Source organism: Neopsephotus bourkii, unplaced genomic scaffold, assembly GCF_033783945.1.
Source record: "Neopsephotus bourkii isolate Nb327-2 ecotype Australia unplaced genomic scaffold, CSIRO-AGI_Nbou_v1 NB_1629, whole genome shotgun sequence".
Taxonomy (NCBI): domain Eukaryota; kingdom Metazoa; phylum Chordata; class Aves; order Psittaciformes; family Psittacidae; genus Neopsephotus; species Neopsephotus bourkii.
In genome coordinates, this window is record NW_026902104.1 from 861003 (window position 1) to 876543 (window position 15541).

Sequence of the window (15541 nt, forward strand, 5' to 3'; positions counted from 1 at the left end):
ATCTCATTTTAATGAAAAGGGTTTCTGTACCTCCAGCTCAGCACGGCCTTACAGGAAACAGCAGCAGTGCTAAGCACAGAGGTGTTTCCTATGTATTGGAATGTCTCCTGCTCTCCTGCACACTACAGGGTTTTGGATAACCTGACTAAAGCTCTGGTCTTGTGCAGCTTAGAATAAAAAGCACATCAGGTTTGCAGGGGTTCAGGTGTTGTCTATGTACTGCAAAGGGTTCTAATAGCAGAGTGACACCTGGCTGCAGCAGGAGTGGGTATTCAAAGACTAAACATGCTGCAGGAGAAAATCCGGTTCTTGGCGCTTGAGATGAGATAGATTTGGCTTGCACGGAGTCGGAATGTGGAAAACAAAAGTGTTTACTGTAGTGTGAAGAATCTTACATTAACTTAGAGATACACAAGCTGTGGCAGGGACGAAATACAGCAGGACTGCAAAAACAGAATAGAAAATACTTCGGGCAATACTAAAATTCCCATCAAATTAATGATAGAAACGGATGGTTTAGATAAAATGGTGCTTTCAGAAATGCTTAGCTACCAAAACTGAAGAGTCCTAGGATTTTTTACTACCACTTATTAGCATAATTACCAGACACTACTACTGCCTAACAGCTGCTGGCAAAACACACCCTTGCCCTTTTTAGTTTTATTGAACAGTTTCTCTAGGGCATACTAAAATCCCAAGTCCCTTAACAGTTAAAAAACCCCACACGGTACAACCTACAGAGAAGCTTAAGAACACATTGTCAATCCACACTGGCAATTCCTTGTCTTCATGCATATTCCAAGGGTGAATCCCTTACCAAAACTGTCCCAAAAACATCTACAACTCCCATTTTGGAGGAAGAAGAACCCCAAAACACTTAAAGTGCTGAAAAATAATACTTCACTTCTCAGGGGAGGGAAAGGGCAAGGAGCCAACCAATTCTTTTTGGTCACTGGAATCACCCTTGGAGTCCAAGCCAGACTTGGGAAGAAGGTCTGAAAGGCCCTACCATCGCTGAGTGTTACCATCATCTGCCTGTCTCAGCACCAGCTTTTATCGACGTGACTCATCTTCATCCCTTCTGTGAGCACCAAGGGAAAAGTGAAGGCTTTTAGACCCTGCACATGCAACAGCTCTCCTGTATACAAAATATTTCTACAGTTTCAGCATAATACAGACAAATACAGATATTTAAAGAATATACCACTTAAAAGATCCACCATATCTAAAGAGCATTTTGTTCTACAAAACTGAAGCCAAACTGCTCTCTGCAAAAGTCTGGCTTGAATTTCAGACCCGCCTACTGGCATTGAGTTTCCACGGGAACATTACTAGTTATTGCTTCAGCCGGCTGCTACAAAACAAGTTACAAAGTCTGTGAAACAGGAGTACAGCTTAAACAGTTGGTAACGCACCCGGCCTACAAAGGGTTTACTGAATAAAAAAACCTCAGCCCTCCACATCAATTAGACTTAGTGCAGTTTTAAATCCTCAGAGTAAACGCTTCAGATTTGGCATATATTATTGGCACAATGTTCTTCAAACACTTAGGAGTTCATATATAAATATCTATACTCCCATTAATCAGGGCACAAAGAGGACTCAGCCAATCTGGGCAGCTTTTCTGCCTGAGCATATTCCCTCTTTGATTTTCATGCACTGAAGGGAGAGCTGCTTCATTCGGTTATCCAGAGCCAGCCCTTCAGTGGAGCTGCTCCTGTTGCTGCTCCTGTTCTTGTTCGCTCTGTCGCTTGTCTTGTTCTCAGCCCCTTCTGCCCTATCCCCTGCAAAGAAAGGAGAGAAAAAAAAACACCCAAAACTCAGGTTTTCCTTAAAGGTCCCATCAGAATCTCATTGATGACATATTTTGTGAGATACCTCAAACCCCTCCACCAAGACAGAACTGGGGAAGCTTCCCAGCCAAGAGAAGCATCAGTACAACACTTTAGATACCACTGTTAACTGCGGGATGCAGGGCTTTCAGGCCCTGCCTTCCCCAAGGAAGGAGCCAGCTGGTCAGAGCTCAGTGAGCTGGCAATATGCCTAGGGGAGCTGAGGTTTTCCTCCCTCATAAAGCTGAAAAGCATTGGCCCAGAGCCTATCCAGCTGTGCATACCTCTGTCAGCTTCGCACTCAGGGGAAGATGCTCCACTGCATTCACTTCGGGGGCCGAGGACAGGAAAGATCATCCCGAACTCAGAAAGGGATACAGGGCTGGGCAGATCCAGGCTTCCAGGTCGCATTGCAGGAGGAAACTGAGTGGGCACCTCGCAGGGACTCGTAGGACCAGAGCTGAAGCTGGACACGGACTGAGTTTCTGAATCTTCTTCAGATACGAAGCTGCTGCCATTGTCATCCTCAAACACTTCTGAAGCCACTGCAATGTTCAAAGAGTATTCCAGTGAGCAAACCTACCTCCCTCCTGCACCTTCCCAGGCAAAGGCACCTGTGCCCAGGTTTGCATCCTCTGTACACGTGTGCACTGCTAACCCACTGGCTGCCTCTTCTTGCACACTGTCCCCTGGCATTTCACACACTGATCACAAAGGCCTGACTGTGCTTCAGGGAACAGCACACCCACCAGCCATGCCATGCCATGCCATGCCAAACCAGCTCTATGGTACCTACTGCTCCTCATGCCAAGATGCTCCTGGACTGTTGCTGCCCTTGCTGCCCCCAGCTCAACTGGCCTTGTTCACTTCTGGTCTTCAGTATGTAACTTAGGCCAGGGCCAGGTCCCCTGTGCCCACCTCAGCCAGGACCACCTTGATCCCAGCACAGACCCCTGTTTCTTTAAGGCTCTGGTTCAGAAGACGTAGCTCCAGGGGCAGATTGCTTCCATTTTACCTTCCCACTTCTGCAGTTAAAATGCAGCCTGAACTCCCAAGATCTCTTCTCGGATGAGAATCACCAAGCAACACTGCATTAAAAACAGCCCCACCCACAGATACCATTTTCCCTGCTCCTGTTTGCTCAGATCTGAATTCTAATTAAAGCAAACCAACCCCAAACTGTCTGGCTACAGTAAGCTGCAGGGTCTTTGTTAGAAACAGGAGGAGGAATCCATTGAGGGAGGTTCTAGTTTGTGCAACGTAATAGTGTTGATTTTGCTAAAATTGGACATTTTCAAGCTTGGCTCATTGTGGGATGGGGACCTATGAACCAGAGCCTGCACACAATATTCCCACTGAGATCCAAAGGGGGTTTTGCATGCATCAGCCTCTCCACAACAAACACATGTGCTGGAATCACACTGGTCTGAAGAAGTCCCATGAACAGCAAGAGGTTTACAGTGACCTGAGGTTATCTGCAGCTACGCCTCCCTGTGAGCCCTGCCATTGTTAGGCTCAGAACCACCCGCAAAGAGCAGCAGGAGCAGAACAGCAGCGTTCATGAAATGGCTCAAGGGAGAAGTTCCAGACTCATTCTTCTGCCTTGCCAGGGCTCACGGGCACCTCTGACACTGAGGGTACCAACAGACGTGTCCGATTACATGGGTCCTCTACTTGGCAAGCAGCACTGACATCAGCCCATCTACAAGCAGCACAACTTAAACCGTAGCGTACTTGTCACCATCGACACTCAGGAGCACCTGCTAGGGCCAAGACCTTGCTGCTGCTAAGGTGGTTTATTTATTCACCTCCAGCAGACAGAAATCAAAACATGAGAGGGCCTTGGTGGACCCCCCCACACCACATTCCAATGCATGAGAGCTCAACCTGTTATTTTGGTTACTATGGCAGGCTGTTAGCCCTTGCCCCATCATAACTGTGCTGGCACTAGACACAACCTGGAGTCCTTCCACCTCTGCCAAGCTGTGCAATTCAAAGATAGAGATGAGCCTGCACCCCCAAACACCTTTCAGCACAAGAAAACCCTCAGCTCAGTTATACCTAAGGCTCCTGGGAGGCCTTTGGTGCAAGCTGGGGGGGTCTGTGGGTATCCAAAGAGGCAACCCCTTTGACTCGGAAAGGCTCAGCCATGGGACTTCAGGGTGGCAGAAACTAATGCAGCCATACCAAAACCTCACTGCATCAGCTGGCCCAGACACTGCACTCCTTGCTGTGGCAACCCTGGTCCCAGCTGTGCAGCACTGAGTGAGCTCTATTGTACATCACATGAAAGCTCCTGCCACTGCAAAAGAAGGAGGCCTGCCCAGGGCTGCCTCGCAGCTCCCATGGCACAGATGAGCTGTACCATGGACCTACAGGGCCTCAGCACTGAACGCATCAGTGTCTATGAGAGAACTGCACATTCAGCCTGTGTAGTTACAAATTCCTGCAATCCTGACCTCCTTTTCCCTGCAGAGCGAGTGGCTGCGTGGTACGGAGCTACCAGCTGGGTTTAAACCATGACAGTTACCTAGGACTGGAGCTCATTCAGTGATGGCTGCTGTTACCCAAGAGAAACGTCTCTCCTACAGAGCCTCTCAGTGCACTGCATTAGCATACTGCTGCTTCTTCACTTCCCTTGTTCACAGCACACATGTTCTGCCAAAATCACACATTGGCCAAAGATCCTGCAGTGCGAAGGAGCTTATCCTTACACCCCTCCTGGGTGAGCATCATGCCTCCCTGCACTACTGTAGTGCAACTTCAGTCCCCCTGCCACAGGTCCAACACTGCAAGACAAGCACTTGATCCAAGAGGTCTCTTTCCAACCAGTCTGCTGCCTCGACAGCCTGGCTGAATGATCTGCCACCTCCTGTGACTGCTCTGGGCAAGTCACCAACAGCAGCAGCACAGGCTTAAAGGTTCAAAGTATGCTTTGAAGCACATCAGTTTTGGTTTTTTCACAACAGCCCTGTACAAAACCCAGCAGTGATGCTAAAGGAGCAGCTGATGTGCTTCAACTCCTATCATTTCCCTTTGAAAACTGGTTATTAAGGAACACAATCAACTGCAACAGTCACAACAGCCAGCAAATGTCAAACTGCAGAATACACAGAGCAATCACTTGCTCATATCCTCAGTGTCTTATTTTATGATGCTGATGGGCTATTTCCAGGCACAGGACTGCTCTGTACTCACCAGAGATGGTGTCTGACTCCGGTTTACTTGCTGACAGGTCTTCCACAGAGGTATTGCTCCCTTCAGCACCCACGCCACATCCTCGGGGCCCCATGGCAGTGGAGCGTCTCCTCTCGTGAATCTCATCTGAGATCATCTCCAGGTTTTTCAAGGCTGTTTTATACTCTCCCTTTGCCAGGGCCAGTTTTGCCTGCAGATCATCCACCGTTTTCTTCAGTTGCTAACAAGGAGGACAGGTATTAGATGTGATTCCATTACAAATGACACGCATGCAGTCCTCGGTTATGTGTCTGTAGAACTTGGCTCTGCTCAGGCAAGCTAGCATAAACCATGGTTGGTATCTAGGTGATGGAGAGTGGCTGAGCACACAGCAGGGTCCCCTGCTGACATGCAGCTTTCGCTGCTGCTTATCTCCCAACCCTCAGGGCACAGCATGGCTGTGGGTCATCCCTGAAGGGGCTCAGGTTCACCCTCCTCTGAGCACCAAACCCACCCCTTCTTGGTTACTGAAGACTGGAAAGCAGCAAGCCTCAAACCCTACAGCAGTTTCCACATCTTCAGGCACAAACTCCATTCTACAGTAAGGGCAAAAGTGTTGTACCCCCTGTCTCCCAAAGGTAAAACACTGCTTATGTATCTGCAGCGGTCTTAACTCTGGTTTATATTGTACATTAAAAGCAGCTTGTGCTGTGTTTTGTATTGTATTTTACACAACCACCCTCTTCAGGAGGGCACGGAGCAGCTGTCACAGCAAGGAGGAGGCCCCCAAACAGCAGCAGGCCTTTGCCCATGGGGAAAAGGGCACTTCTTAGAAGATGCCTCTTGCCAGAAGGGATTATCAGGCTGGTACCCAGCCCAGGATGGGCAGGATTCAGCTCTGACCATAGCTATGCAGGCAAGCAAGATGGAGGAGCAGGGGGCAGCCCAAGGCTAAATCCTGGCAAGGAAGAGGTGTGCACCAGAGTCTCTACAGTTTATGGACAGAGCTGCTGCATCTCAAACCAAAGGGCTCACAAGACATGTGTGGGACATACCCTGCATCCCATGGAAGGAATGGGAATCTTTAGCTAGGCTCCAACTGAGCCTTCTTGCACCCATGGCCAACAGTGCAAGGCATCGTGTTCCTCTCAGACCCTGTGCACATCCCACACACCTACAGCACCAGCCACTACACTGCAACTCAGAGCAGCCAGGCTCCCTGTGTCGGGGGGCCACGTGCAGCGTAAGTCACTCAAATAGAGAGCGATTCTCATGAACTGACCCAAGCAGTGACAGAAAAGAGCACCTCAAGCACAGTTAAACAGCCGGATGCATAAAACACTGGGGAGGAAACACCAAAGACCAAACCAATCCCAGGACTTGGTCCCAAAGCCCAGGACAATCCCCAGACTGTTCAGCTCTGGCAATAAGCAGCAAGGTTCACACACTTATTTCACACAAAGAAACAAAATCTCTCAGTCTTTCATCTTTAAAACATGCTTAGCAAATTGCTCGAGACGTTCTGAACTGAACTGGTTTAGTGCAGAAGCTCAGCACAGTCGTCAGAGCACTTTGGGTGTAACTTCAGTATTTACTGTAAGCAGTAAAGCTTCAGGTAGATCAGAATTACACACCTACCTCTAGCTGGACATAGTACTTCGCCTTGAGTTCAAAGTAAGGTCTGTGGGAAAACAAGGAACAGTTGGTTACAATCACTGGGACTGAATGGAGAGTACTGGAGTGGGAGCTGCTCTCTTGGTAGCATTAAGAGAGCTATTTAGTGTTTTATTGCAATTCCAAGACTACAGAACACAGACGTGTGCTCTCAAGGCCTCTCTTTTCCCCTCTAACATATCTGTTCCTCGAGAGCCTTTTGACCTAAATACAAATTGCAAAGTCCCAGTTTTGAGTTGAGGCCTAGATTCTGCCACTTATCTAAAGGCAACATCCTGCTCCAGGTGTGGCATCCTCTCTGTATCCATCACAGCACATCACTCCACAAAGGGTGAGCCTTAAGCTTCCCCGTGATCAGATCTGGGGGTGGAAGGGAGGTTCTTGGGCTCTTCAGTGAAGAAGCAGGGATGAAGGGAGGTCAGTGCACCACACACGAGGGCACGGCATTTCCCTGCTGCAGCGCAGCAGTCGGACAACTGACCTCTCCAACACCCTGTGTAGTAGGACTTCAAATACACCCACAATGAGCCTGTTCGTGCCATCAGGCATCCTCCACTTTAAAACTAGGTTAGAGCTGGCATTTCTGTACAGCCCTTATTAAAGGATCTCTAGAATACTCTATGCAGGTGGTTTTTGCTGCAGTCAGCCCTGCTGTGAGGCAAAGCAGTGCACTGGGATCCTTCCAGCTCATCCTGAGGAGGATGACACAAGACAACAAACACCCCCATGATGGCAGTTCCAGCAAGGAAACAAAGATTCAGAAAGCAAATCATAAGAGAGGCAGCTGGGGCATCAGGCTCAGCACCATCACTGTGATAAGAAAGCATGCAGGGCCCCAATGGCTACTTAAATGGTCTTTATTTCAAATCTTATTGCAAGGAAATGACTCTTAGCAGCCAAAATACTTGTCAGGTATTGCTCTTACCCAAAGGAACGTGTCATTTAGTGATCTGGTGATGTGTTTCCCAGTCCCTGAGCAGTGCTAGACAAACAGCATGCAGCTCATTCTCATAGCCCATGCTGCTGCGCTGTTCCAACAAACATGCTTGAGTCTGCCTTAGGAAGTGCTAATCCGTTCTTGAATTGAGCAAGCACCAATCAAAATAGGCTTTTAGTTGACCGATTTCCCCCAAAAGTCATTTCTAGATGGAGGGATTAAAAGCTAAATACAGCAAGCAGAGTGTTTAGACAAGCTACAGTCTGGAGATACAAAGGAAATGACTGAAATATAAAGGACTGGTTGTAAATCAGGGCCAAAATTGTAAGCAGGCTCTGAGCAAGAAGCTGTTCCATCAAATGCAGACACATTTATTAATGACACTGCTTAGCTATGCTCTCTGAAATGCATTTCCTTCCCCAAGAAGGGCTCTCGCACAGCTTTGCTATGGCAGCATTAGGGAGTAAACAAGTCTGATGTACAGCACTGACGCAGTCTCGCACCTTTCAGGGCTCTGTCACTTGCTTTGTCGCTCTGCTAACTAAACAGAACTAAACTGCAAACAGTCCTAAGCTGCAAAACATCTACACACAGCTCTGTAGCAGCATCTACATAAATCCCACCAGCCTGTTTCTCGAGACACAGTCCACCAAAGGGCTCAGTGCACCAGAGCAAGACCAAGGATGTGCCCAGAGAAGGTGTCTTACTCCACTTAGTTCACCAGTCTGCCACATCAGGTGCTTCCCAGGACACTTAGAAGGATGACAAACACAAGGAGAAGTGCCGATACCAACTGTGCTGTGAGGCTGTTGCGTGCAAATAGGAGCCCAAAGAAGAGGTACAAAGGGCAACACACTTTGACAGGTTAGAAAAACCCCACAGAAATGGTATTTCCCCAAACAGGTTTCCTCCTTAAACTCATCTCCAAATGTAAAACTTACTTTGATTTATTGATGGCTCTTTTCAGCTTCTTCTCCAGTTGTTTCATCCTTCCCATGGCGGCATTGTATTTGGCTGCAGTCTCCTTGTGAACCAGCTCACTTCTCGTTTTGGTCTGTTCTGCCTCCATGACCTTCAACAGGATAAAAGCCAGATTGAGTGGCAAGACACAACCATCCATTTCTTATCATTTCAATAAACAGCATCTTCATAACCTCTCCAACCAGCTCACGCCAGGAAAGTGAGGGTGTAGAAAACACATACTTTCAATGAACCTACTTAAAAGTCTTTCCTGAAAGGATCAGCAATACACCAGATTTGCAAACACTGTGTTAATTATGACAAAGGTGGTGCAGCTTCTTGCATAACCTCTCTTATGGGAAGATCAGACCAGTCTCAGATTTTGGGATCATCCATTTCTTAACCCAGTCAAGGGAGCAGAGTAGTGCTAGCAGAAGTCCCCCATTGAACAGCATCCTGCTTCTCTCCCGGGAGCCTGCCTTTCCCAGCAGGATGCTCAGCCCCCAGACGCAGTCCCACCACTCGGGGAAGGGCTGAAAACCAAGCACAGCAGTGGGAGGGCTGAATCACCAAGGAAAAGCATGTCTGATCACTGCCTGTTTGCAGAAGGCCAGGAAGGTTTTCCCTCAAAGCATCTGACCAGCCTCAAGTCACTGAAAATGCAGAGGTTCAAGCCCCCAGCGGACACCCCCATAATGCAAACGGGGGAAGATTGCCCACTGTCAGGCAGGCAGATGCTTAATGCAATTCATCTCCTTTAATGCAGGAGCCATCAAGATTTGGACAGGGAGGTAACAGATTTGGTTTAAGTAAGAAAAGTGGTGATGCAATCACAGAATCCCAGCCTGGTTTGGGTTGGAAGGGACCTTAAAGCTCATCAGTTCCAACCCCCTGCCATGGGCAGGGACACCTCACACCAGACCAGGTTGCTCCAAGCCCCTGTGTCCAACCTGGCCTTGAACACTGCCAGGGATGGGGCAGCCACAGCTTCTCTGGGCACCCTGTGCCAGCGCCTCAGCACCCTCACAGGGAAGAGCTTCTGCCTAAGAGCTCATCTCAGTCTCCCCTCTGGCAGGTTAAAGCCATGAGTGCAACCTGTATAGTTTCTTTCATGATGAAAATAAAGAATACTGCCTTGATTATTTTGGATGAGAAAACCAAACCTGAGGCCCCTCTTCAATCTCAAAACATGATGCTATTCTTCCTGACATTTTTATGATCTTCCTAGAATCCACAGGGAGCAACAGATTTGGCCAGTGCATTATGAACACTCATTTCATTCTTGAGTGATGGTTCAGGGGTTGTAGGTTTTGCTGGAGAATGGATTAGAATTTAGTATCATACAGATACAATTGATAAAAGCATGATGAAAGGAGGCCCCACAGGAGCCTTCACCAGCAGACAAAGCGTTTACACAAAAACATGATGCAGGGTAATCAGTATTAAAACAACAAAAAAGATATAAAGTCTCCAAAATGACAGAGAAAAGGACATAAATCAGACAGTCTTGAACATAAGGTGACTTAATGATTGCTATAGGGGTGGAATGTACATCTCCATTGGGTAGGCAATGAGGAGAAAGCAGGCAGTCTTCAGGCTCCATCTCTTGTAGCTATGAAGGCATCCATACAGAAAACAGCAGGACTTGATTTTCACCAGTCCTGCATCTCCAAGTGCCTCAGCTTTGACCACGACTTCAAGCACGTTTTGCCCCAACTGCCTCCCAGCACGAGAACACGCATCTGAGCTCTCAGATCCAGAGAGAGCAGTCAGGATTTCCTCATCTTAGATAACCTCACCTTGACTTGCTTGGAGTGCTGCTCCTCTCAGGAGTTGTCCTGTCGTGTTGTCCTTCCCGATTCCTAACTGAAAGCATCAAACTGCTACACGTTATCAGATTGATAACACGCTCTCCCCTGCATCCCCAAGTGCATCGGCATCAACTAGAAGCTCCTGCTGCCACAACCTGAGGCTGCGTTATGCTCATCTGCACACACCACTTATTAAACAAAGAAGCTGCTACAGGACTATGAGAAAGAAAGGCTTCCAAAGGCGCTTTTGATCAGATATAAAATAATACCCTCATCTCCAACACCCTTCAACAACTATTTCATAAATAAGGCACCAGGGAGGGGAGAGGAAGGAAGACAGAAAGGAATCTGTCAGATTGATAATAGGCTCTCTCCTGCATCCTGAAAACACACTGTAGCTTCTTATCTTGAGCAGCTGTTTGAAAACTGGCTTGATGCAGTGACTTTCCTTAGCGAAATATGTCAGACAAGGCTGGTTTTAGCACAGAAGTGTGTGAAACTGAAACGCCACCTCCAAAGACTGCACAAAAGCACCTTCCTTGTGGTGTGGCAAGGAAACTGCAATTTTAAAGTGCTGGAAGCCACAAAATAATGGAGCAGCTGGAATGTGCCAGTGCTCAGTTAAACGTCAATCCCTCGTATCCATTCCTGGGACAAAACTAACATCAACGGTGATGTGTGGGATGAACCACATCAGTACTGCCAGCATCAGGGTCACAAAGCCAGCTCAGGCATCCAGTATCGTCTTGATTTTGCACACCTTTCATATCAAACATTGCAGAAATGCTGAACCATGCAGAACTGGGATTAGAGGGTAACAGACTGCAAACACCTCGAAGTATCTGACAAAATAAGGCATCTGCTGCCAGCCACATATACCCACGTTCAGCACCCTTTCCAAAACAAAACAAAAGACTGCATACTTCATCCCTCTGAGAAATCAGTGATGCAAGGAAAAACATCTTCTCCCACTCCCTTGTTTTCCTATGGATGTTCTGTCATCACACTCACATTACCCACACAAGTCTGTGCAGAGGCCAGCGACAACCTGTCCCCTTTCCCCCAGGACAGCAGCTCAGGGTGCATGCCTAAGGCTGAGGACAATAGCTGGACAATGATGAGGTATCTGCGGGCATCCATCACCTGCCAAGATGCGGTTCATTCAGACAAGAAACAACAGAAGTACAACCCACCCCTCACAAAAGCCAAAGGCCTTTAAGTAGAGAAGCCGTCCATCAGGGCGGGTGGACAGAACCAGAGAGCAAACCACGCTGCCACCTCTGCACCTGGGAGGCTCATTGGAAGCCCAGCTAGGGAAACCCCTGCCCTATTGAAAAGGTCTTACTTAAAACATGATCCACTCAGCTTGTGTAAGAGAGAAGTACTTTTAATCAGGCCTCATAATTCAGTTGGGGACCTGTAAATAAGCTTTTGGTCGCAGTCACCAAGCAAGCTCTTTTGTCAAATGAAAGTCAGTGTGCTACCACCGACCTTGCCTTGCTGATGCTCCTAAGCCATCACAGATGCAACAGCATCGTTTTGAGAGAAGCAGAGATGTGAGGATGATATCTATTCAAATTAGGATGGCTCAAGACACACCTCTCCTCGTTACACAGTCCTGCCATTCATACCCTTGGGGAGAGCAGGGGACCACTCTGACACAAAAACACCCAAAGCAGGTGAACTTCCAGGATGCCCACACTTTCACCAGACATTCCCGTAGCTCTGTCCTTAATTACTAGATTGAGCTCTGCCTGGAAGAGGTGCTCTCCCAGAGTAGCACAGGCTACAAAAAACCCAACACAGGTATCGATGGATTCCTCTTCTCTCCTCCCTCCCCTCTATTTCCAACCCAGATGTGTCTGGGAAAGGAAGGCTAGTGTAGAGTAGGTATTTTTAGTGAATAAATCTGGACTAGTAGCTTTGTTCCCCCAAAGAGATTTGCATATCTGAACTCAAAGATGGACTCCAGGCAATATTCCAGTAATAATGGATGCAAAAGGAACATGTACCAGTGAAATGAAGCAAAGCTGACCATCTGAGCCAGAGAATTACTCTTGAGAACTGCTGGTTTGGGTTTTTTCCCCTGAAAAATAGAAATTGATGGCTCTTCTAGGGGAAGAATGATAAATAAAAGATGTAAGAAGCAATGCAAGATTAGTAAACCAGGAGGACAGAATCAACAACGCAGGAGACTGCATTTAACCCCTGCATCTCCAGGGTAAAGGGACAGAGAGCTCAGGATAGGGAAGGATGCAGGTATTTTTGTTGTTTCTTTCACAGGCTTTTCTTCCCCCTCTTTTTCTCCCAGTATTGCTCTCTGCAGGAAGTACCTCTTCTCCCTCCACCACGAAAGCACCCACGCACTGTACAGTGACAGATGGTGTAATATCAAAGGGAGCTTCACAAGCCAAATTGAACCAAGAGGGAGCATGCCTCCTCCCTCTTCGCCCTCCCCTCATCCGTTCCTTTTTAACATTGCTCATGATCAAGAGCCAAAACATTTCTTCTCCCTGCCAGAACCGAACATATCTCAGGAAACACTGTAAAAGCAGATTGCATCGGCAATTAGAAATTAGCCATTCCTCTTGAAATCCATAGAGGAGCTTCCTTTCTGCTCCAGCGTGTCTGAAACTTGAGGTAACACATCTGTGAGCACTTCCCTTTTGTACACACGTATGAGTGATTCTCAACATGAATACAAACGTGAAGATCTCTCTCCTTCATCCTTTCTCCATCCTTTGGCCTTTTGATAGGCCTGCCCTCTGCATCCCAACCTGCAGCATTATAACTCAAGATACTCAAAGGTAGGAACACACTTCCCAAAAGCGTTTTCTCCACATTTTAAAGGCAAACTACAGATACCAGCGGCTAACAGTGAACAGTACTTTTCTTCTCCAGGCAGCTTAAGAGCTCATCAAACCTGTCTACATGATGACATTCCCATTATAATCAACAGAGAACTCATCTGACAATGAATTTGCCCCTCTGGTCACGTGAGTTGTTCTCCAGACACCATCAACTTATTGATCAGACCTCCTTTGATTATAATGGAAGTTTAGGCAAGTAACTAGGACATACAAAATCACATCCTAGACACCTGAAGCTGATGCGCTAAATGTCAGCCTATGTGTCATTACACTTACCAGAGATCTGCAGAGAAACGGACACCTAGGGAAAAAGGCACAGGAATATACCCCAAAATACACACCAAGCTAAGAGTAGAAGCAGGTAAAGCAGCTGCCTGACTTGCAGGATCACATCACAGTCCTGTGCTTCACTGTCAACACGTATCTCAAGCGCAGATATTCACATGGCTTAGCTGCATCTTGGCAGGCAGGCCAGCTCCTCCTGCTCCCTATTGCACCCAGCTTCCTTTGGAAACATAGCTCAAGCTACAAGGTGAAAACATTGCTGGGTTCTCACTGTGACCTGTTGGTGCTGGTCCTGTCTGCTCTGCAAATAAAAACACCTTCCCAATGTTCGGCTTCCAGCCCACCTGCGATAAGCAGGATTTCAGTAACTCCCATTTCTCATCAGTTTAAGTATTCTGTATCAGTGGCTACAAAAGCCTTGTTTGCAGTAACCCATTAGGCTGTTGGGTTCAAAACAGTCTTAACAGCCTTTCAGTCTATGAAGAAATCCAAAAGCAATTACAACATACAACCTTTATCTCCATTTCCTCCCAGTGAGGGTTTGCAAACAGCCTTTCCCATTTGATACTCTGGAACCCGAGTCTTTGTCCACATCCATTGGATCAAGTGCAAAAGTAACCTGGCAGTATTTCCATATGTGCCTATATATATATACACATATATATATAAACACACATACATACACACACACACACATATATATATATATAAATTCAGTGTCTGATTTGTTCTCTTGCCTACCCTTTTCCTTTATGCACTCTGCTTGCATTAAGCATAAACCCAAGCTGCTACAAGGCTTGGGTTTTGCTCCAAATTCCAGATGAATTCAAGAGCCTGCAACCTCTGCCTAAGAATAGCAAATAAACCCACTTGACTCTTGCCTCACAATCCTATCAATAGAGAAACAAATCAGTTAGTAGCCCACTTCTAACATTTGGCACAGAAGTGCTTTTCTGCTCTTGATGCATTGCTGTAGAAGGACCAGTGCAAGACTATTCTCTGGGCCTTCTACAGCAGAGAAGATGGGTTTAGCTGTAGTAACATTCTTATTCCCTAGTAGCTGGTGCTGTGTTGTGTTTTCAACTTCAGGCTGACAACAGTGCTGGTAACACACCAAGGTTTTAGTTGTTGCTCAGTAGCACTTAACCCTGTTCAAGCACTTTTCAGTCTCATGCTCTGCCAGTGAGCACAAGAAACTGGGAGGACAGAGACAGGACCCATGACCCAAACTAGGGAAAGGGGTATTCCATACCACAGCAGAGCATGCCCAGTATAGAAAGTGGAGGGAGTCACCTGGGAGGCCCAGATGGCTGCTCAAGTCAGGCTGGGTATCGGTCGGTTGGTGGTGAGCGGTTGTATTGCACATCACTTGTGTTTATTGTTTCCTTTTCATTTTCCCCTTTTAGTTTTATGTTCTCTCCCCTTGTTATTCCCCTTATCATTATTAGCAGCAATAGTACTATGTTGTTCTTTAGTTATTGGGCTTTCTTATCTCATACAGTTCTTTCAATTCTCCTCCCCATCCCTCCTCAGGAGTGAGGAAGCGGAGGGGGGTGTAAGCAAGTGGCTGTGTTACCAGCTGGGTTTAAACCATGACAAACAGGGATCCCAACAAGGGAAAATGGCAGCTGCTGGTGACCTGGCATGCACTCACTGCTAAGGTGGGGCTCCCTTCAGAAACACCTAATGCTAACAGGGGCAGTAACACAAACGATACCCTGGAGGTTGCTTTCTCTTTGTAATATACTCCAGGTTTTCCATCTCTCCCCTACACGCAGCCAGCATCCTTTTTGTTCCCTGTTTCTTCATCAGGCAGCTGGTTTTAGAATTCACTCTGAAATAGAAGCTTTCTTATAACTGAGAAGCTTCTGCAACAAAACAGAGCTACTGCATTGAGAATTGTGAGACAATACAAACACTGTATGGCACACTGGCGTATTTGGAATAGCAAGTTCAACTTCACTGCCATATTAAGGGGAATCTCTGACAGAACAA

At 47.1% G+C, this 15541-nt stretch overlaps 1 protein-coding gene across 2 annotated transcripts in view; it reads right to left on the reverse strand.

Annotated features, from left to right (window-relative positions):
* Positions 1-353: 353 nt before the first annotated feature.
* The window catches only part of SH3BP5 (SH3 domain binding protein 5), a 47768-nt gene continuing 32580 nt past the window's right edge, over positions 354-15541 (reverse strand). For both annotated transcript variants that reach the window (XM_061373158.1, XM_061373157.1), the window contains 5 exons: positions 8562-8692; positions 6648-6690; positions 5031-5250; positions 2117-2377; positions 354-1784 (listed from right to left, as the gene is read on the reverse strand). In XM_061373158.1, the coding sequence (XP_061229142.1) occupies positions 1603-1784; positions 2117-2377; positions 5031-5250; positions 6648-6690; positions 8562-8692 (837 nt within the window). In that variant the 3' untranslated portion in view covers positions 354-1602. The remainder of the gene's footprint in view (positions 1785-2116; positions 2378-5030; positions 5251-6647; positions 6691-8561; positions 8693-15541) is intronic.